The sequence below is a fragment of the Panthera tigris genome, chromosome F3 (genome assembly GCF_018350195.1).
Source record: "Panthera tigris isolate Pti1 chromosome F3, P.tigris_Pti1_mat1.1, whole genome shotgun sequence".
Classification (NCBI taxonomy): Eukaryota; Metazoa; Chordata; class Mammalia; order Carnivora; family Felidae; genus Panthera; species Panthera tigris.
Genome location: NC_056678.1, coordinates 21,608,129 through 21,631,561, shown reverse-complemented (window position 1 = coordinate 21,631,561; position 23,433 = coordinate 21,608,129). Strand labels below are relative to the sequence as shown.

General features: G+C 35.0%; 1 protein-coding gene across 1 annotated transcript; it reads right to left on the bottom strand.

Annotated features, from left to right (window-relative positions):
- Positions 1–360: 360 nt before the first annotated feature.
- LOC102972914 (complement factor H-related protein 2-like) lies at positions 361–22,930 on the bottom strand. Its single transcript, XM_015543866.2, has 5 exons — positions 22,873–22,930; positions 19,982–20,176; positions 18,308–18,484; positions 1,175–1,357; positions 361–717 (listed from the first exon to the last, which is right to left on the bottom strand). Exons 1-5 carry the CDS (start codon positions 22,928–22,930, stop codon positions 509–511), a joined length of 822 nt encoding a protein of 273 aa, XP_015399352.1. The 3' UTR covers positions 361–508.
- Between the last annotated feature and the right edge of the window lie 503 nt (positions 22,931–23,433).

The following is a 23,433-nucleotide window of genomic DNA, read 5'->3' as shown; positions in this document are numbered from 1 at the left end:
GAGACATGCATTTCATCATTTTTTGGCATATATATCCATTTATCTATAAGCAAAAGTAAATGATAACTACTTACATCTTATTACTAACATAGATATGACATAGGCTTCTATAGGTTTGTGAAGTAATATTATTTTGAAGATGGGTGCATTTTTCCCCATTGCCTCTGAAATGGAGAACCTCAGGCATTCTCAAGAGTTGTGGAGAAATCTTTGAGAAAGTTAGGAGAAAGATGGATAGAAGCAGGCACTGAAGTGATCTCATCTAATTTCTTGCCACAGATATTTCATGAATAGGACACAGCATTTTGGTTCACCAAATTATAATGTAGTGCTTTTAAGAAATGATTCACTTGACTCTCAGATTATAGCAACCACATATTATTTAACACAAATTCTGATTTATGAATAAAAATTGGTTAAGCAATAGTTGAAACAATAACTGAGAAGAATTGGATTCATAATGAAAAATTCAGAATAAATGTACATATTTTAATTTTAGGACTGCATTTTAGCCATTGTTTTTTACACAAGTGGGATATTCCAGTTTCCCTTCCTGACAGGTTATTCGAAATGTGTGATGTGGTGTCTTTTTATGATATCCACTTTTACATACAAATTCAATAATATCTCCTGTTTTAGAATAAAATTTTTTTTCATGTCTCCATCGTAACTGTATGTTATGTTTATCCATGACTTCTTCTGATATCACACATGCATCTGAAAGTATAAAAAAATGAACATAAAACATTAATTAGCATACAAATATTTTCCACAGAATCTCAGACTTTCAAGTAGAATATTCTACATTCATCTAGGGCTTCATTCTCAAACCTTTCCAAGCCAACTCACTGAAAATCCATCATGTAGATTTAAATCATTTTAAACAATTCAGGATATAAAAATGAGGTGCTGTGTTTAATGTGTAATAATTAAATATTACAATCTAAGATACAAAATGTCAGTTATCACAGGAAGAGCTTTGATTAAAGATCTTTTGTTGCTGTTATTGCTTGAACAAGAATTTTTCCAACTTTATTTTCTCACATGTTAATATTTGGTAGTCAGTCATTCAATGGAACGGTTGCTTGTTAATCCATGAAAATTCTACAAATACAAATTCTACAAATACATCATATTCATTACCCAGGATCTATGAGGATGTTAAAATATTTACCCAAGCACTTTGGTGGTTCTGACCACTGTCCATGACTACATATTATATTCTTGTTTCCCTGAAGTTCATAGAAGGACTGGCATTGGTATTCAACTAATGATCCTGGAGCATACGTTGATAATGGGAATGAGGTAATGTCTCCATTGTCGATAGGTGGAGGAGGCCCACATTTTCTTTTAGGGTCTAAAAAAACGTTGTTTGATTTATTGAAAGACCAAAGGAAAACACAGGTTAAAATAAAGCAATAAAAATATAGCTCAGTACGTAATATCAACACTTGTGATTTCTGATGACATAAAGGATTCATTAAAGAAATTTTAATCACTTAAAATGACAGTTCCACTTTTAAGCCCTTCCTTTCACCCCACATGAAAGCATGCATAAAACATTAACAAATATGTCTCCTTTGCATTATTTCAGTATTAAAAAATGCTTTTTTTTAGAGAATGTATGCTAAAAAGCTAGGTAACTTAGATGAAGAAATGTCCTTTTTAAAAAATATATACAACATATTGTAATGTCTATTGGATCTCTAGTCATTTTTTATTGATTTTTTCCATTTTTATTACAAAATAAATATCTATCCCTTTGATAAAATTCAAAGAATTACAAATTTGTATAATGTGAAAGGGAACAGCTGGCTTCCTAGTCTGGACATGATGAGGGAAAAACATTTCTGTGTATTCCTTCTGCTAAGTATGACTAAAAATCCTGAACATATTGTAAAAACCAACATAAGACATTGCCTAGGCCTAGCAAGACAGAGACATTTCTTACAATACCTGAATTATTTCCGAGAAACACCACAGAAGAAACCTAAAACCACCCCTTTCTCCCTCTTGATCAGCGAAGGCCAAGTAAGGAGCCTAGACTTCTACCCACACTCCTAGGGAATAGGATACCCCTCCCCCTTCTCATGGTGTCAGTGGAGGCCAAGTGGGAAGCCTGAACTTGTACCCTGCATGATGGTAGAGAGGACCTAATAAATAAAATATTTCAATAAAATGCAGAATTTTGAAACATAATACCCCAAATGTCCAGAATACAATTGAAAATCATTTGTCAAAGCAAGGACCAGGAGAATCTCAAAAGAGAAAAGAAAATCAACAGAAAACCATACTGATATGACACAGATATTGGAATTGACAATGGTTTTTAAAAATTCAATAAAGCAATAAAAATATAGAGGAATTACAGAACTAAAAATATAACAGAATTCTTTTTTAAACTCACTGGATGGGGGCGCCTGAGTGGCTCCATCGGTTAAGTGTCTGACTTTGGCTCATATCATGACCTCACGGTTCTCGTGAGCTCCAGTCTCACATCTGGCTCTGTGCTGACAGCTCAGAGCCTGGAGCCTGCTTTGGATCTTGTGTCTCCCTCTCTCTCTTCCCCTCCCCCACTCACATTCTGTCTATCTCTCTCTCTCTCCCTCTTTCTCTCTCTCTCTCTCTCAAAAATAAACAATAAACATTAAAATATTTTTTCAATCCAAGCTGTGGTCACCTCCTTTTTATTTTGTACCTCATTTATAGCATTTTTTAGCTCTTCCTGACTGTTTCTTAGTCCCTTGATCTCTGTAGCAATAGATTCTCTGCTGTCCTCTATACTTTTTTCAAGCCCAGTGATTAATTTTATAACTATTATTTTAAATTCATTTTCTGTTATATTGCTTAAATCGTTTTTGATCTGTTCATTAGCTGTCGCTACTTCCTGGAGTTTCTGAGAAACTTAACAGAAGTCCATGGGGGAGGGGAAGAAAAAAAAAAGAGGTTAGAGTGGGAGAGAGCCAAAGCATAAGAGGCTCTTAAAAACTGAGAACAAACTGAGAGTTGATGGGGGGTGGGAAGGAGGGGAAGGTGGGTGATGGATATTGAGGAGGGCACCTTTTGGGATGAGCACTGGGTGTTGTATGGAAACCAATTTGACAATAAATTTCATATTTAAAAAAAATAACAAAAATCCAAACTCAAAAAAAATATTTTTTAAAATAAAATAAAAAGTAAAAAATAAACTCACTGGATGGGCTCAGTAATAGATTGCAGATGCAAGAAGGATAAATAAACTTGAATATACAGCAATACAAATTATTCATTTTGGAAGTAGACTGAAAAGAAGCAAACAAAAAAAATGGACAGAGTTTCAGGGACCTACGGGAAGATAGCAAAGAGTAGATACTGAGAAAAAGAAAGAGGAAGGGATTGGAGATGAAAAAATATTTCAAAAAATAATGGCTGAAAATTTCCCAAATTGGTCATAAGACATAAACGTATATACCAAAAAAGTTGAGAAATCTCCAAATACGTTGAACCCAAAGAAATTTATGCCAAGATACATCATAATCAAACTGCTGAAAACTATTAAGAAAAGGGGAAAAAAATACCAAAAGCAGCTAGATAGAATTTATGCAAACCTTTGGGAGAGAAAGGACTCAAATATCAGTGGGGTTCTCATCTGTGACCATGGACCCAGGAAGAACTGTCAACCCTAAATTCTATACCCAGTGATACTATTCTGTAGGATTTAAGGGAGAAATGAAGACATTCTGAGATAAAGGAAAACAGAATTTGTCTTCAGCAGGCTTGTCCTTGGAAGACTTTGAAATGAAGGGAAGAAGAATTAAGAATTAAGAATTCTTTGGAATTAAAACTTTGGAATGAAAGGAAAACAATGGAATTAGTAAAAATGGGGGAAATATAACAGACTATCTTTCTCCTAATTAGTTGGTTAAACTATGTTTGGTGTTTGTACAAAATTACATCATTTGATATTATTTGATATTTGAGCAAAACTATATCACATGATGATGTATGCATTGGAAATACTTAAGAACTTTAATGTGGGGAGAGTAAGTGGACCTATATGGAAGCAAGGTTTCTACATTTCACTTGATGTGATAAGATGTCAATACCAGGCAGAATGATAAGCTATATATGTGCATCTTAATATCTACAGCAACACTCATAAAACTATACAAAGAGATATGCTCAAAAACAATATAGATATATCAAAATAAAATGAATTAAAATGTTCCAAAAAATCCACAGGGAAGGCAAGAAAACAGGAATTAGAGACACAGGAAACACACACAAAACAAACAAGAAAATGGCTTACATGGTGACCCATCGATCAATAATGACTTTAAGTATAAATGGTTTAAATACTTCAGTTAAAAGACTGAAAATGGTAAAGTGGACATATAAACAAGACCCAACTGTATAGCATCTAAAAGAAACTCACTTCAAACATGGTAACATAGGTGGGCTCAAAGTAAAAGACTGGAAAATATATGTGGCAGGTAAAGGTTGATTTGAAAAACTACAAGTGGCTAATATAATATCTCCTTAGTTGGCTCCCTTTATTTCCTGAACTCTAAATATTAGTGTGTCCTATGACCAAGTTCTCAGACTTCTTTTTAGGTATACAGTAATTCCCTGGATAAGCTCAGCTAGTAATCTATCTTGAAATATAATCCACATGTTGAAGAAGCCCAAATTTATATCACATTCTATGATCACACACCAGCTTCCTATTTCATGTCTCAAAGTGGAATTTCTTGGGCTGTCAAATGTACTTAAAGTATCTTTAACACACTTATTCCTCAGGAAATAACTCTCTTAATACTTATGATAGGAGAATTTTCCATGATTCCAACTGTTCTTTTAATCTGGACATTTTATAAAACAAATATACTATATTACTTAGTTCAGTCTGAAAAAAAACCTGGATATTAAGTACCATCATTTTATTTGTATTTTAAAGATATTCCATAAGAACTACTACACTACATATTTATAGCAACATATTTTATCTTTAATATGTTCTCTAAACTTTGGAGATGAAATAATAAATAATAAATATGGAATGATATAATCTTCTCTTTGAGTTTAGTAAAATAAATATTATAAATTATATAAACCTTAAATGAATTTATAAACCACAAGAAAATTATTTTAAAAAGATTATTTGACATCAGAGTTTGGTTTATAGTCATCCTGTTGTTGAATTGTAATTTTGGCCCTTAGTAAAATAGATAAAAGTAGTCAATTCCTTAAAGACTAAATCAAGAATTTATTTACTTTAATTAAGACTTGGACATATTTCATTTGAGGCAACATGTATGGACCTAAAGGGTATTACGCTATGTGAAATAAATCAGACTAAGAAAGACAATTACAATACTATTACACTCATAACCAGAATCTAAAAAAAAAAAAAAAAAAAAAAAGATTAACAAACAAAAAGCAGAATCAGAACTATAAACAAAGAGGACAAACTGATGGTTGCCAGAGGGGAGAGGAGTGGGAGGTTGGGTAAAAAGGATAAAGGAGAGAGGGAAATACATACATGCCTCCAGTTATGGAATAAGTAAGTCACGGGAATAAAAGGCAAAGCATAAGGAATACAGTCAATGACACTGTGAAAATAATGTAATGTGACAGATGATAGCTATACTTGTGAACATAGCATAATGTATAATCTTGTTAAATCACTTAGTTGTACTCCTAAAACTAATGTAACATTGTGTGTCAAGTATACATACATACATATATATAAAGTAGACTTTCTGTAGAAACTGACAAGGTGATGTTAAAACTCAAAGAAAATGGAAAACAGCTAGAAAAGCAAAAACAGTTTTAAAAATTAATGTTAGTTTTCTACTGCTGCTACAAAAGAAACCCATATATTCAGAGGATTAAACAATACTAACTTATTGGGCACCGCTGGGGAGGCCATTATTCTGCCTTCCACAATTAAGAACAAATTGGAGGACTCACACCACAGTAATCAAGGGAGGGCATAAAGATATGAGGATAAATATAAATATTAGTGCGAAAGACTAAAAGTACAGAAATTGACACAAACACACTTCTCCTATATTCAGTGGACTTTTGACAAATATGACAAGATATTCAGTGAGTAAAATGATACCACTCCCAGCAAAGTGGGTAAAACAACTGAAAATCTGTATGAGAAAAAAAGAAAAAAAGATGAACCCTATTCCATACACAAAATACCTGGAAATCAATCACAGACATGAATGTAAAAGTACATATGTAAACTTTCTGGAAAAAAAAAAAGTATGATAAATCTTTGCAACTTTGAAGTTGGAAAAAATGTCCTATGTAGATCACAAAATAAAAAAATTAAAAAATTGATCAACTTGTATTTCATTGAAAGTTAAGGCATATGTTCCTGTAAATAAACTATTTTAAACTCAAAAGATAAGACATAAAATGTGAAAAAAATGTTTCCAAATTACATACTTGATTAAACTAGTCAGGAAGAAATTAAAAAATGCTATAACCAAGATGCTAAACTGACGGAATGTAATGAACACAAGGATGGAAGAAACAGAAACAAATAAGTGATATAGAAGATAAAACTGTAGAAAATAATGAAACTGAAAAGAGGGGAAGAAAAATATTAGATCATGAATGTAGACTTAGGGAACTCAGCAATTCCATAAAGCATAATAATATTCATATCATAAGAGTCCTGAAGGAAGAGAGGATAAAAGGGACATAAAGTTAATTTGAGCAAATTATACCTGAAAATTTCCCTATTCTGAGGAAGGAAAAAGAGATCCAAATCCAGGAGGCACAGAACTCCCATCAAAATCAACAAAAGCAGGATAACATCAAGACATATTGTAGTAAAATTTGCAAAATACAGAGATAAGGAAAGAAATCTGAAATCAGCAAGGGAAAAGAAATTCCTAACCTACAAGGGAAGACAAATAAAGTCAACAGCAGATCTCTCCAAAGAAATTTGGCAGGCCACAAAGGAATGTCATGATATATTCAACATGCTGAATGGGAAAAATGCACAGCCAAGAACACTTTGTCCAGCAAAGCTGTTATTCAGAATAGAAAGAGAGATAAAGAGTTTCCCAGACAAACAAAAACTAAAGAAATTCATGACCACTAAACCAGCCCTGCAAGAAATATTAAAGGAGACTCTTTGAGTGGGAAAGAAAGACCACAAGCAACAAAGATAGAAAGGAACAGACAAAATCTCCGGAAACATCAACTTCATAGGTAACACAATGACACTCATATCTCATATGAATGACACATTCATATCTATCGATAATCACTCTGAAGGTAAATGCACTAAATGCTCCAACCAAAAGAAATAGGGTACCAGAATGGATAAAAAACAAGACCCATCAATATGCTGCCTACAAGAGACTCATTTTAGACCTAAACACACCTGCAGATAGAACAATCTATCATGCTAATGGAAGAAAGCCAGAGAAGAAAGCCAGAGAAGCCTTACTTATATCAGACAAACTAGATTTTGAACCAAAGACTGTAACAAGAGATGAAGAAGGGCACTAATCATAACAAAAATCATAACAAATAATCATAACATCTATCCAAAAAGATGATCTAACAATTGTAGTTGTTTATACCCTCAACTTGAAAGCACCCAAGTATATAAATCAATTCATCACAAACATAAAGAAACTCATTGATAATAATACAATAATAGTAGGGGACTTTAACACCCTACTAATAGAAATGGACAGATCATTTAAGCAGAAAATCAATGAGGAAACAATGACTTTGAATGACACACTGGTCCAGATGGACTTAACAGATTTATTCAAAACATTTCATCCTAAAGCAGCAGAATACACATTCTGCTCAAGTGTACATAGAACATTCTCCAGAATAGGTTACATATTGGGTCACAAATCAGCCCTCAACAAGTACAAAAAGATTGAGATCATTCTATACATATCTTCAGAACACAACACTATGAAACTTGAAATCAACCACAAGAAAAAAATTGGAAAGACCACAAATACATGGAGGTTAAAGAACATCCTACTAAACATGAATGGGTTAACCAGGAAATTAAAGAAGAAATTAAAAAATACATGAAGCAAATGAAAATGAAACCATGATAGTCCAGAACCTTTGGGATACACCAAAAGTGGTCATCAGAAGGAAGCAAGAAATAAGAAAAGTCTCAAATACAAAACCTAACCTTACACCTAAAGGAGCTAGAAAAAGAACAGCAAATAAAGAGTAAAGGAGCAGAAAAAGGGAAATAATAAAGATTAGAGCAGAAATAAATGATCATAGGAACAAACAAACAAAAAAACAGTAGAACGGATCAATGAAACTAGGAGCTCGTTCTTTGAAATAATTAGTAAAACTGATAAACCCATAGCCAGGCTTATCAAGAAGAAAAGAGAAAGGACCCAAATAAATAAAATCATGAATGAAGGAGGAGAGATGACAACCAACACCACACAAATATTAATAGTTAGAATAGTATGAAAACTTATGTTTCAACAAATTGAGCAATCTGGAAGAAATGGATAAATCGTTAGAAACATATAAATTACCAAAACTGAAACAGGAAGAAATACAAAATTTGAAAGACCCATAACCAGCAAAGAAATTGAATCAGTAATCAACAATCTCCAAACAAACATAAAGTCCAGATGACTTCACAGGATAATTCTACCAGACATTCAAAGAGTTAATACCTATTCTTCTCAAATTGTTCCAAAAAATAGAAATAGAAAGACAACTTCCAAACTCATTCTACAAGGCCAGCATTATCTTGATTCCAAAACCAGACAAAGACCCCACTAAAAAGGAGAATTACAGGCCAATATCCCTGATGAGCATGGATGCAAATATTCTCAACGAGATACCAGCAAATAGAATGCAACAGAACATTAAAATAATAACTCACCATGATCATGTGGGATTTATTCCTGGACTGCAGGGCTGGTTCAATATTCACAAATCAATCAGTGTGATATACCACATTAATAAAAGAAAGGATAATAACCATATGATCCTCTCAATGGATGCAGAAAAAGCATTTGACAAAATACAGCAAGATGGAGGAAAATATAGCATTCATTCTTGATAAAAACCCTCAACAAAACAGCGATAGAGGGAATGTACCTCAACATCATAAAGGCTGTATATGAAAGCTAATATCATCATCAATAGGGAAAAACTTAGAGCTTTTCCTCTAAGGTCAAGAACAAGACAGTGCTGTCTACTCTCACCATTGTCATTTAACACACTACTGGGAGTCTTAGCTTCATCAATCAGACAACGAAAAGAAATAAAAGGCAACCAAATTAGCAAGGAACAAGTCAAACTTTTACTATTTGCAGGTGACATGATATTCTATATACAAAACCTGCAAGACTCCAACAAAAAATTTCTAGAACTGATACACAAACTCAGCAACATCCCAGGATACAAAATCAACATACAGAAATCTGTCGTATAATAAAGCAGCAGAAAGGGAAATCAAGGAATTGATCACATTTACAATTGCACCAAACACCATAAGGTACCTAGGAATAAACCTAACCAAAGAGGTAATAAAAGTTCTATACTCTGAAAACTATAGAACATTTATGAAAGAAATTTAAAAGGACACAAATAAATGGAAAAGCATTCCATGCTCATAGATTGGAAGAACAAACATTGTTAAAATGTCCAAACTACCCAAAGCAACTACACATTTAATGCAATCCCTATCAAAATACCAGAGGATTTTTCACAGAACTACAGCAAACAACCCTAAAATTTGTATGGAACCACAAAAGACCCTGAATACCAAAGCAATCTCGAAAAAAAAAAAAGAAAAGCTGGAGACATCACCTTTCTGGATTTCAAGCTATAGTCATCAAGCTGTATCATCAAGACAGTGTGGTACTAGAACAAAAACAACACATAGATCAATGGAATAGAATAGAAAACCCAGAAATGGACCCACAATTCTATGGTCAAATAATCTTCAACAAAGCGAGAAGTAATATCTAATGGAAAAAAGATAGTCTTTTCAACACATGTTGTTGGGAAAACTGGACAGCAACATGCAGAAGAATGAAACTGGACCACTTTCTTACACTGTACACAAAAATAAATTCAAAATGGATGAAAGACCTAAATGGGAGACAGGAAATCATCAAAATGTTAGAGGAGAACACAGGCAGCAACTTTTAACTTTCCATGTCTGGAAACTAAAGCAAAAATGAACTATTGGGACTTCAAGATAACGTTTCTATATAGCAAAGGAAATAATCAACAAAACTAAAAGGCAACCGACAAAATGGGAGAAGATATTTGCAAATGACATATCAGATAAGGATTAGTACCCAAAATCTATAAAGAACTTATCAAACTCAACACCCAAAAAAACAAATAATCCAGTTAAGAAATAGGCAGAAGACACGAATAGACATTTTTCCAAAGAAGACATCCAGATGGCCCACAGACACATGAAAAGATGCTCAACACCGCTCATCATTGGGGAAACACAAATCAAAACCTCAATGAGATATCACTCCATATCTGTCAAAATGGCTAAAATTAACAACACAGGAAACAACAGATGTTGGCAGCAGATGTGAAGAAAGAGGAACCCTCTTACGCTGTTGGTGGGAATACAAACAGTATGGAGGTTCCTCAAAACATTAAAAATAGAACTACCCTACAACCTAGCAATTGCACTATGAGTTATTTACCCAAAGGATACAAAATACTGATTCAAAGAGGCACATGTACCCCAATATTTATAGCAGCATTATCAACAATAGCTGAATTATGAAAAGAGCCCAAACATCCATCAACTGATGAATAAAGAGGAGGTTTTATATATATATATATATATATATATATATATATATATACACACACACACACACACAATGTATATACACAATGTGTGTGTGTGTATGTATATATATATATATATATATATATATATATATATACATACACAATGCAATATTACTCAGTCATCAAAAATAATGAAATCTTGCCATTTGCAAGGATGTGGATAGAGCTAGACAGTATTATGCTATGCAAAATAAGTCAATCAGAAAAAACAAATATCATATGATTTCATTCATATGTGGAATTTGAAAAACAATACAGATGAACATAGGGCAAGGAAAAAAAGAGAGAAGGAGGCAAATCATAAGAGACTCTTAACAATAGAGAACAAACTGAGGGTTGCTAGAGGGGAGACAGGTAGAAATTGGGCTAAATGAGTGATGGGTACGAAGGAGGGCATTTGTGATGAGCACTGGGTGTTATACGTAATTGATGAATCACTAAATTCTACTCCTGAAACCAATATTACACTCTATGTTAACTAACTAGAATTTAAATAAAGACTTCAAAAAAAATGGCCAGTCTGGATTTCATCAAAGGCTAAAAATCTGTTCCTGAAAATAAACTGTTAGAAACACAAAAGATAAGCCACAGAATGCGAGAAGATATTTGCAAATTACATATCTGATAAAGGAATTATATCCCAACTATTTAAAGAACTATTACAAGTGAATTATAGGATAAACTATCCAATTAAAATTGGGGGGAAATTCAACATTTCACAAAAGAATATATACCAATGGCCAGCAGGAGTGCCTGGATGGCTCAGTCGGTTAGGTGTCCAACTCTTGGCTTCGGCTCAGGTCATAATCTCACAGTTTGTGGGTTCAAGCCTGGCATCGGGCTCTATGCTGACAGCTCAGAGCCTGGAGCCTGCTTCAGATTCTGTCTCCCCCTCTCTCTGCCCCTCCCCTCCCCCCCCCTCTCTCTCTCTCAAAAACAAAATAAATAAATACATAAATAAACATTTAAAAACTTTTTAAAAAAATAGGTCAACCATAATTGCCAAAACCTAAAGTGTTTCATGGAAACATTCCAAAATTGTCTCTAGCTTGATTGGGATTGTGGCTATATACATGTAAACATTTGTCAAATCATTAGCCTGCACACACATATGTGTCAATCATATTGTATATAATTCATACCTGAAGAAAGATGATTTTTAAAATGAGCATGTGGAAACTAAACATATAGTTGTCAAAAAATGTTTAAGTGATGTAATGACTAGAAGAAAAAAGCCAAAGCAATCTGTCTAAATAAAAAGTGAACATACATGGAATTATGAGAAAAATCAAGCCAAATAACAAGAAGCTCCAGACAGAACAGAAAGAAACTAAGACATAAAAACGAAAATAGCATAAGGAATGAGTGACATCAGCAAGATGGACGAAAAGAGATTCCTCATAAATCCCTCTTCCCAGTAATTACAATATGGCATCTATCTACAGGCAAAGTGTCTTTTTTGGGAGATATGGGATCCAGGTAGGAGACTGTGAAACCCTGGTGCAGTCTAAGAACAAGGAGAGCTGTTTGAAAAGATAGCCTTCACCCAGGCAGCCAACTTACCAACCATCACCCCAGCTGGAATTGCAGAAACAGCTCCATAACCCTGAGAACTGGGCTACAGACCCATTTGACTTTGACCCTGTAACCAGCACCACCTGCCAAGGGACTTGGGAGGAGTCTCACCCACTCATGTGTAGAGTAATAGGTACACAGACTTTGGCCCTGGCTCTGGACCCTGAAGCAGCCTGAAGCAGCCAGCTCCTCTCAGTCAGTCTAGGAACCCCTAGAGAATGCCAATTTCAACAATTACCCCTAGATAAGAGAGCCTTTGTAGAAGTCCAGGAGTCAGGCAGAGAAGTTCCAGCACATCGTTGCAGCAAAAGATCCAAGATCCAAGATTGGTTGTTTTGAAGTGGGTCAGTTTGGCTTTGCCATGATAAAGGAGTAAGTGTAAAGGGAGAGCCTCAGAACTTTATGCATTCAAATATAATTTCCCTGCTCTCATCACATAATAGTAAACAATAACCCTGCCACAATTCAATTCAGTATCCCCAGCCTGTGTACATAATCCACTTCTATGTCTGTTAGTTCAATGACATGAGACGCCCGAGATAACAGATTTACCATCAACTTCCAGTAAAAGGAAATATTGATTTGTCCCTGGTGAAGGCATTGTATCTTATGACCTACCTTCTAAACCAGCAGAGTACAAACTTGCAAGCCCAGAGAAAGAATGTTAGTGATTAAACATCTTAACGGATGCAGATAAGGTGATAATCGAATACAATACAACAAATATTTGGTCAAAAAAGAAAATATAATAAATGAAATTCTTATAAACACAAATAGAAGAAAATTTCTTTAAGCAAACAAAAAAGAGCTGTGAGATATTATGCTACCAATATGCACAATTCCAATTTATTTGCCACATGTTAATAGTTGTGATATGATTTATAACAAATATATAGTCTTTGACCCCACATCTGGCATAGAGCTCCTAATGTTAAGCCAATTCCTAAATGATTGGAATTTCCTAAGTGATGAGTGTGATAAAGGTATCTTTAGTTATGTAAATGAGGTGTCTTTTGTAAATACCAAGGATGGGGGCTGGTTGCCCAAGGAGTCAGCCCTGTCTTTAGAGAGTTGGAACTAGCAGTCCTATCATCCTGACCCCCAAGGAGGGGAAAGGGGCTGCAGGTTGAATCAATTGCCAATAGCCAATGATTTAATCAACCCTGCCTATGTAATGAAGCCTCCATAATAATCCCAATGGACAGGGTTTTGAGAGCTTCTGGGATGGAGAGCACATGGAGGTGCCAGGAGGGTGGTGAACTCAGAGAGGGCGTGGGAGCTCCACACCCCTTACCACATATCTCACCCTGTGCATCTCTCATCTGGCTATTCGTGTAATAGCTTTTTGTAATAAACTAGTAACCTGGTAAACAAAATGGGTTTTGTTCTGTTGTTTTTTTTTTTTAATTCTGTGAGCTGTTCTAGTAAATTAATTGAATCAGAGAAGGTCATAGGAACCTCTGATTTATAGCTATTTGGTTAGAAGTGAGAGACTAAGAGAAAAATTACCAGGTGTACTCACAACTGCAAAGAAAAGACCTCCCCCCCACCCCTCCACCCCCATTCCCGGAACCAGCCAGGGCGTGCCCAGTTGTGGTCTGACCTAAAGGCGGGAACCAATCAAGTTCTGCTGAGTGGTTTGAAAAAAAGGCGGAACCAATCAAGTTCTGCTGAATGTTCAAATTTAAATGTCAACCAATAACAGCTCTGTAACCTCGAAAAATCCCTAACTTGTTTGTGCCTGTCTATAAAAGAAGCTGTAAGATCCTCGCTCGGGGCCTCTTAGCGTCACCGGCAACGAGTACACGGAGGACCGGGTTCAAACCTGCAATAAACGACCCTTGCCGCTTGGCTTTGACTCTGGACTCTGGTGATTTGTTTTCGGGGGGTCTCTCGAATCGGGGCATATCAGAAGCACAGCAGACACACTGAACTAGCAATTGGCTTGTGAAGGGAATGGGGGCAGTCTTGTAGGACTGAGCCCTTAATCTGTGGGATTTTATGCTATCTCCAGGTAGGTAGTGTCAGAATTGAGTTGAATAGTAGGACACCTTCCTGGTGTCAGATAATTGCTTGGTGGTGTGGAAAAAAAATACACATCATAATAGGAAAGATTATCATACCAGTTGAATAGCAAATTTGAGTTAGGATTACAATAAGACTTATCTTCAGTGGACGTAAGGTAAAAGGCATATATGATAACTGAAAATACCAGCTTTACAATTTGCTTTTGCACAGTTAAAATAAAGCTAGTTTTCTCGTCTCCCTTTGTTTCCTTTCTATATACCATCCACTCCTGACTGATGAGGGAGCATAACGCAAGCTGAGGGCAAAGTACAAGCTACCACCACCACTGCCACCCCCACCCCACCCCCACCCCACCCCCACCCCACCCCCACCCCACCCCCAGCCAAGTAGAATATGAGTGATATTCCTCGGACACTCCTGGCTACCCGAGAACAAAGGAAAGGGGGTTAAGTGCTTGCCGTGTGACGTGGGAAACTAAGGCAAATGAAAAATTAAATTCCTTTACTGCCTACAGCCTATTCACAAGTCCTTGAAACAGGCAGAGTGACCTCGCTCTGGGAGCCCAGCTGCCTTGACGATGACACTTTGCTAGGGGCAAAAGGGAATCTTGGCTTAACATTATCCTGACCCCCCAGGAACCTATAAGTCTACTTTAAAATATAAAAATTCCTTTGGAAACTTCCTTTATCTCAACTCCCCCAAGGTATATTCTGGCAACCATACTCCAAGCTTATGGCCTCCTGATATACATCTGAAGGGTCTCATGACTGAGGTTTTACTAAAAGGTAATAAAAAGCATTTTCCTGACAACACCTAGCCCCTCAAGGTCTTGGAAACCTTGCTTCCAAAATAACTTAGAGACTTACTCTATCCCTAACCCCCTCCCAACCTGACGGTATATAATCAATTACCCATCACAACCCCAGTGCAGCTCTTTCTGCCCAAGGGTCCTGTACTGGTGCTTTCATAAAATCACCTTTTTGCACCAAAGATGTCTTCAAGAATTCTTTCTTGGCCGTCAGCTCCAAACCCTAGCATCACGCCAAAACCCCATCACTGACAACTGACCTTGTCAGAGTACTCAAACTGTGCCACCTTTGAAAAGTATTATCATAAACCATACTTTGATTTGCTTCTTTTAATATATTGCTATATTATGTGAAATTACTAGGGATTATATACAAAATATCCTATATATCTAAGAAGCAGCACAATATGTAATATCAACACTTGTGTGATTCTGAGGAAGGAAAGAATTCATTGGTGAAATTTTAATCGTATCCTTCGAGACTGAAGGAGAAATGAAGACATTCTCCAATAAACAAAAGCTAAGGGAATTTGTTACAAGTAGACATGACCTCCAAGAAATGCTGAGGGCTGAAGTATAAGGACATCGGACAGTAACCTGAAGCTAAATGAAGACATAGAGGACAATGGTAAAGGTCACTATTGGGCAACTATAGGTAATAAAAATAAACATAAAAGCCATTTTTATTATATTTATGCTTTTAAATTCTTTTTCTTGGGGCACCTAGCTGGCTCAGTTGGCTGAGTGTCCAAGTCTTGATTTTTGCCTCCGGTCATGATCTCACAGTTGTGGGATCAAGCCCCACATCAGGCTCTGTGCTGAGCCTAGAGTCACCATGCTATCCATTAGATCTCCAGAACCGATTCATCTCCTAACTGGAAGTTTGTACACCTTGACCAACATCTCCCCATTTCCCTCAACCCTCCGTCCCTGGCAGCCACCATTCTTTCTGTCTCTATGAGTTTGGCTTTTTTAGATTCTACCTATGCACGAGATCATAGAGTATTTGTGTTTCTCTATTTAACTTAGTTCACATAGCACAATGCCCTCAAGGTCCATGCATATTGTTGCAAATGGCAGGATTTCCTTCTTTTTTGTGGATGAATAATGCTCCATTATATGTCACATTTTCTTTATTCATTCATCCATGAGTGGAAATTTACATAACTCCTACCTCTTGAAAATTATATATACTGTTGGTATGAACGTGGGGGTGCAGACATCTCTTCAAGATCATAACTTCATTTCCTTCGGATATATACCCAGTAGTGGAATTACTGGATCATATGGTATTTCTACATTTAATTTTTTGAGGAAACTCCATACTCTTTTCCATAGCAGCTATACTAATTTACATTCCCAACAGTACATAAGTTTCCCTTTCTCCACATCTTCGCCAACATTTGTTATCTCTTGTGTTTTTGATAATTATCATTCCACCAAGAATGAGATTTCATTGTGGTTTTATTTAAAGAATTTTTCTGTGTGTGAACAAATTGTCAGACCCACCTTGTATACATATTGTTTATTTCCATAAAAAGATATATATTTTTTTCTCCCCTGGAGTTTAAGATTCTTCTCATTTTTTTTGTTTTCCATTTATTTAAAAGTATAGTTGACATATTATAATAGTCAGCCTGTATCAGACAGTCCAATTCTCTCTTTTTCTACATTGCAAATAACATAAACTAAAGCCCCAGAAAAATACTTCTTTTCTCCATTTTATCGTACCCCAGAACATGCCACATCTAGATTCTCCTAACTGGCCCTCCTCCTTTCTCTTCTTAATCACTCCAGATTCATTTTCAAATTAGCAATCATAATGATCTTGTTTTAAACTCATTTTGTGTCATTTGCCTGGTTAAAATCTCCCAGAGGCTTCTAATTGCACACAGACTAAAATCTGCAATATATATTATAGCCTATAACTTCTAAATTAATTAATCCAATACTTTGCCTCATCATGGGCCAGCCACATTGGCCTCCTTGCTTTGCTTCAATGAGTCCAAATCTTTTGATGCCTTAATGCTATTTAAGCTCTCCAGATGCCATCCTGAAGGTTGGAAAAGATTCGAAAACTATCATACGTAAAATGTGCCCTTCCTCAAGTCACTATTAATATTATATTTTATAATGTACATGACTTTTAATCTTTAACTTTCTATTTTTTTTCTTTTTAAAATTATTATTATTATTACTCTTGGCTTTCCACTTGACATAATAGTCTATGAATAAAGAGATACTGACTCTTGTAGAGTATTGATCTCCAACAGTTTTGGTAGTGCTTGGCATATAAATGTTCACAATAAATATTGATTAGATGAATTAATGATGAATGGGAAAATAAGTAAGGCTATAATAGACACTGTTCCCTTAGAGTCTTTGACAATGCTTTAGGAATCTTATTATTTCTGAGACCCTTATTCACATTCAGCAACTGTTTTGTTTCCATTAAAAGTATGAGAAACTCCAACTCAACTTCAGCTCCAATATATTCCTATTTTTGACATGTTTTTTTATGAAGGAGATTTCTATGTTGTACCCTGGAAACCTAAATTTCAGAAGTACAAAGTTCTAACAATGTGGAAAGTATCAGTACATTGGTGCTTCTCTTTAAATGATGTAAATTTAGCATTTGCCAAAAAAGATAAATGCCAACTAGCATTTAACAGTAAGATTTCCTAGCAATAAGATTTTGCAAATGTGGAATTCTAACTATTACACCTTGCAAAATCGATTATTCTCATGTTATGTCAACTGATTTTGCATAATTTCATTATAAACATTAAATTTGTGTCACTAAAACATTAAAGTATCTTTCGAAAATTTTCATTATGCTCTTGACCCATGTTACCTAATATTGCCTACATTGAATTCATGTAAAGACAAAATGATTTTCTAGGATTATCCAGAGACTTTCATATCTACTCAGACACAACAGAAACCCTAAAACTAAAAAGGCAAAAATAGCAACAACAGCAACACTGCATATGTTTCATGATGTTACTTCTTTCTAAAATAAAAAAGAATACAGGATCCCAGAAGACCTACCTGTCGAACTGCATTTAGGAGGGATGGACCAGCCACTCTCTGTACATGTGATGTTGTTCTGATTATTTAAAAGGCGATAACCTGTATCACAGACAATTTCTGCAGTGTCACCTTCCTGGTGTGTTTGTCCTGAAGAGGCAGAATGACCATTTTCCACCCAAGGGAAAAAGCACTGTCCTAAAGACCCAAAAGATAACTAATATAAATCTTGCAATGAAGGAATATTATATTTTGCAAGCTTCAAAAGAGAAACCACACACAAAAATTCGTTTCTTAAAAATGAGTTCACGCAAGTTAAAAATATTAATATGTAACGTCATCAATCATCATGTGTATATATAAAACACTCTACACTTGTAAAATTCCTTTAGATATCAGAAAAGTTAGTTTTGGTTTCTCATTTGATTGTCTAAATTGCTTCCTGAAGGAGGAGATGACTTTTATCTCCTGTGCCTTTTTTGCTTTTCTCTTTGATGACTCTGTCTTCTTCAAGACTCTGCTTTTCTCTGTACTCATTGAGAGAGGAAGGCAGATGTAATTTTAAAAAACAAAGATGTGAGGGGTGCCTGGGTGGCTCAGTCCAACTTCAGTTCAGGTCATGATCTTGTGGTTTGTTAATAGGCCCTGTGTGGGGCTCTGTGTGGACAGCTCAGAGCCTGGAGCCTGCCTCAGATTCTGTGTCTCCCTCTGTCTCTGTGCCTCTCCCGCTTACATTCTGTCTCTGTCTCTCTCTCAAAAATAAGTAAATGTTAAATAATTTTTTTAAAAAGATGTGATTAACAAAAAGCACAGAATTAAGGGTAATAGTAAACAAAATTCTTCCTGGATATTCAAAGAAACAGCACATTTTGAATCTGATATTACACATAAAAAGAAACTCTCTTGAGAAAACCTACAGTCATACAATTACCAATGAGTGTGTTTAAATACTAGCAGTTAACAGTATTGACCACCGGTATATAAAATGAAAAGATTTATAAATGGCTTTTATGATGTTTAAGTATGTTCCTTCTATCCCGACTTTCTCGAGGGTTTTTATTAAGAAAGGATGCTGAATTTTGTCAAATGCTTTTTCTGCATCGATTGACAAGATCATATGGTTCTTATCTTTTCTTTTATTAATGTGATGTATCACATTGATTGATTTGCGAATGTTGAACCAGCCCTGAGAAACTTAACAGAAGACCATGGGGGAGAGCAAGGAAAAAAAAAGAGGTTAGAGAGGGAGGGAGCCAAAACATAAGAGTCTTAAAAACAGAACAAACTGAGGGTTGATGGGGGGTGGGAGGGAGGGGAGGGTGGGTGATGGGTATTGAGGAGGGCACCTGTTGGGATGAGCACCGGGTGTTGTATGGAAACCAATTTGACAATAAATTTCATATTTAAAAAAAATTAAATTAAATTAAATTAAATTAAATTAAATTAAATTAAATTGAAATGAAAAGGTTTAGACAAAAGTTTGTATCTTGTTTTTTTTTCTGATTTGATTTCCACAAACAGTTTCTTATAAAAGGAGGAAAGACTACCTTGTCTTTGCTGATTGGTTCCTCCAGCCCCTGATTCTGTGATTGTCTAATTGTTCTGTGATTCTGTGATCTACCCCTGGCATCCACTTCTCCACTCACTGAACACACTAAATAATTCATCCAGATAATAACCAGGGTATTTACTCACTGATACACTTTGGTGTTGGTGACCATCCTTCCTCTGTGCAGGTTATTTTAGTCCAGAGTGATTGTGAAGGAGATGCAAAGCTGTGATCACACGAGTAGTAGAAATACTTTCCCAGAGCAACTGGGAAGTTGTGTTTATATCTGTCTTCATCATATATGTTTCCATGTTTTATTTCTGGAAAACCACAAATTCTTCCTTAAGAAAAAAAAATAGTATCATACATGAATGAGTAATTCTATTTTAAAAATCACATTGATGACTTTATGATTCTATTTAAATTAATCGTTCCACTTGTATTTGTGATTCAAGAGCTGGGGCAATCTATAACTAAGAATACAAAGGTATTTGAGGTGTTTGTGTTGTTTGAGTTCTTCAGAAGTATTTCCAAGATTAAGATCACACGAAAAAGTAAACACTGAGAAAAAGAATAAAAGTAGGTCTATCCACTAAGCTTCCCAGGTCTAAGAACTTTGCTTCTGTTGGGATGCTCAAACTCTTTGCAGTTCTCCACTCATTTCCGGTGTCTCTTCTTCCTGTGTCTCATGCATACCTCCCCTCAGAAACCTTAGCCATTTCCACCTCTCTTCTTCTACTCTAGGCAACACATTATACATAGGATATATAAACATGTATGCATATAAAACTATAATTATAAACTGGGTGTCCTAAATAACAGAAATTTATTTTCTTGTAATTCTAGAAGCTAGAAGTCCGAGATCTAGTATCAGCAGGAATGGTTTCTTCTGTGGCATCTCTCCCTGGTTTGTAGATGGTCTCCTTTCCCTGTGTCTTCACATCTTCTTCTCTTTGTGTCCTAATTTCCTAATTTGCTCCTGTTATATGAACACCAGTTTTATTGGGTGAGGGCCCACCCTAATGACCTTGATTTAACTTAACTTCCCCTTTAAAGATCCTGTCTCTGTATACTGTCACTCTTAAGTCCTGGGAGTTAGGATTTCAGCATCGGAATCTTGCAGAAACACAACGCTACCCGTGCCACTAAACACACAAAGATGTATTCTATGAAACAGTCTGCTTCCACTAAACAGGTTCATGTCTCCTTTGAGAAACATTGGTACAACCCAAATTTACAGGGCATTCATCTTAAAGGTACTTTCAGAAAAGAGTTACTGAGTGAGGATAGTTTTAAACTGGACAGGACCCTTTGTTGTATTATTCTTATTTCTGTTGCTAGGAAAGGAAGTTGCCCGAATATAGTCTTAAATAGCATCTAAAACTCAGTGTGGGGCAAATTACAAAAATAAATTCTAGTAAATTCAGGAGTAAAACATAGTGATTTATGTCCTACTCACAAATGCTGTAATGAAGTACCCTAAAGCACATTAGAGATTTCATTTACAATAATCTGGAAATAAGAGGCTTTGCTTTTAAAAGAAATCAGAGACTTTAAAAAGATATCATAATGAAAAATTTATAAAGATGTTAAGGAAGGAGAAAAATGTAGTTATACAAATAAAAATCTTAAAGATTTTATACATGCAAGAGAAAGCTATTAGAACTAATACACAAAAAGAAATTGCTCTCTAAAGACAAGCTTAAAAAGCTACCAATTATATTTGTTATGTCATAAGATATAATTTTTAATACATAAGGATTGCATTCAGAGATATAATCTAGAAAATATATTACTCCAAAGGTGAAAACAAATCAGTGCTACAGTTAATGCTCTGAAAATTTTTATTTATTTACTCAATACTTACCAGTGGACTCAGAAATGTAAATTAAAATTTATTGTCTTAATGCTAATTTTGTTGAAATATTAAATTGATTATAATTGCTTACCACAGCTTTATTAAGGTATAATTGAAATATGGTAAACTGCATATATTTGAAATGTCTGATTTAATAAGTTCTTTCGCATGAGTGAATTGGGATAACGGTTTTCTCCAAATAAAACATCAATTACTTTATTTTACTAAACTACTAGCTTAGGACAAATACTTATTCTGTTCTGTAAAGACAGATATTTTTAGGTTTTAAGTAGTTTTTAAAAATTAAATATCCACATATTGTGAATAATAGCACAGGCTTTCCTACTTGTTCAAATCCAAAATATTTTAGAATGACTTTATCCCAACCAAAAAGTGTCGTTTTGTATTGAGAGAAATTACTATTAAGTGTTGATTGTTACTGATTAATTCATATTTTAAGTGAACCTCAATAGTTGAAAAATATGACAAATATTTTACTTCCCCTAAATTTAAGCAGTTTTGACATATGAATTCATAAAACTATCATCAAATACAAGATTATGAAGATATCCATTGCTCCCAAAGGTTTTCTTGCATTAAAACAAGAAACCTTGGGCCGTCTGTGTGGCTCAGTCAGTTAAGTGTCTGACTCTTGATTTTAGCTCAGATCATGATCCCACGGTTTGTGAGTTCAAGTCCTGCATAGGGCTCTGCACTGACAGTGTGGAGTTTGCTTGGGATTGTCTATCTCCCTCTCTCTCTGCCCCTCTCCTGCTTGTGGCCTCTCTTTCTCAAAATAAATAAACTAAAATAAATAAATAAATAAATAAATAAATAAATAAATAAAATAAAAAAAGAAACCTCCATATATTTATTTTGAAGTCAGCACCTCACTTTTCTTGTGACATATTGCCTAAAGTTGTGTGAGCATACTCACATATCTCCACATTGAGAGTCCTTTTTCTGACAAACTTAGGAAAAAGAAAACAGAATTTATTTTATTTTCCCCTTAGATAAACACGAGGTAATTTTCCTATAAAGTTATATCCCATTATGGTGTCATAATACAGACTATTTTAACTAGTAAATTCATTAAAAAATACAGACACATGAAACTAGATACGATATGAAGTCACATTTAAGAAGGAAATCGAGTGTTCAGATGTCTTTTCAACTTACCTTGTCCATGAGCACAGGAAACCCACAAGGTGAGAATGATACTGATTAGTAACAGCATGTTAGTTATTCCCAATGGTGTATCAATACAAATATTCCAGTTGTGCTCTTTGTGGTTTTAAATCTGTTCTGTTAGCAGTTACTGTGACCCTGAATTTAAGTGCACTACCATGAAGCTCGTCAGTTGAGGTTACTTAGTAAATATCAAAGTTCAACGAAGTTTGCAAAGTCTCTCAATTCCTATTAGTGGTTTCACAATAATTTCTTGAATTCATTTCCTGATATGTACTTGTACGACTTTATTTAGGGACAGTAACAGGTTGGACCCAAAAGTGAGAAAACACTAAACTTTAAATAAACACCTATTGAAAATTGGTAAGGCTCTTTCTCAACCAGATGAATCATATGCAAAATAACTGAGTCTCTGTCATTGTATTTTTCTCTTGTCCTTTACTTACCCTCATTATGTAATTAATTAGGTGTCTATGAAAACCAGTGTGCATTTGGACCCTATTCCATTTTCTATATTTTCTTATGCTTAAGGGAATATAATATTCCATTATC

Coding starts and splice junctions, on each gene's coding strand:
- LOC102972914 (XM_015543866.2), bottom strand. CDS start 22,930: ATGCTGTTACTAATCAGTATCATTCTCACCTTGTGGGTTTCCTGTGCT. Junction 20,177..22,872: donor TTCCTGTGCTCATGGACAAG/GTAAGTTGAAAA, acceptor TTTTTTCTTAAG/GAAGAATTTGTGGTTTTCCA. Junction 718..1,174: donor AGAACCACCAAAGTGCTTGG/GTAAATATTTTA, acceptor TTATACTTTCAG/ATGCATGTGTGATATCAGAA.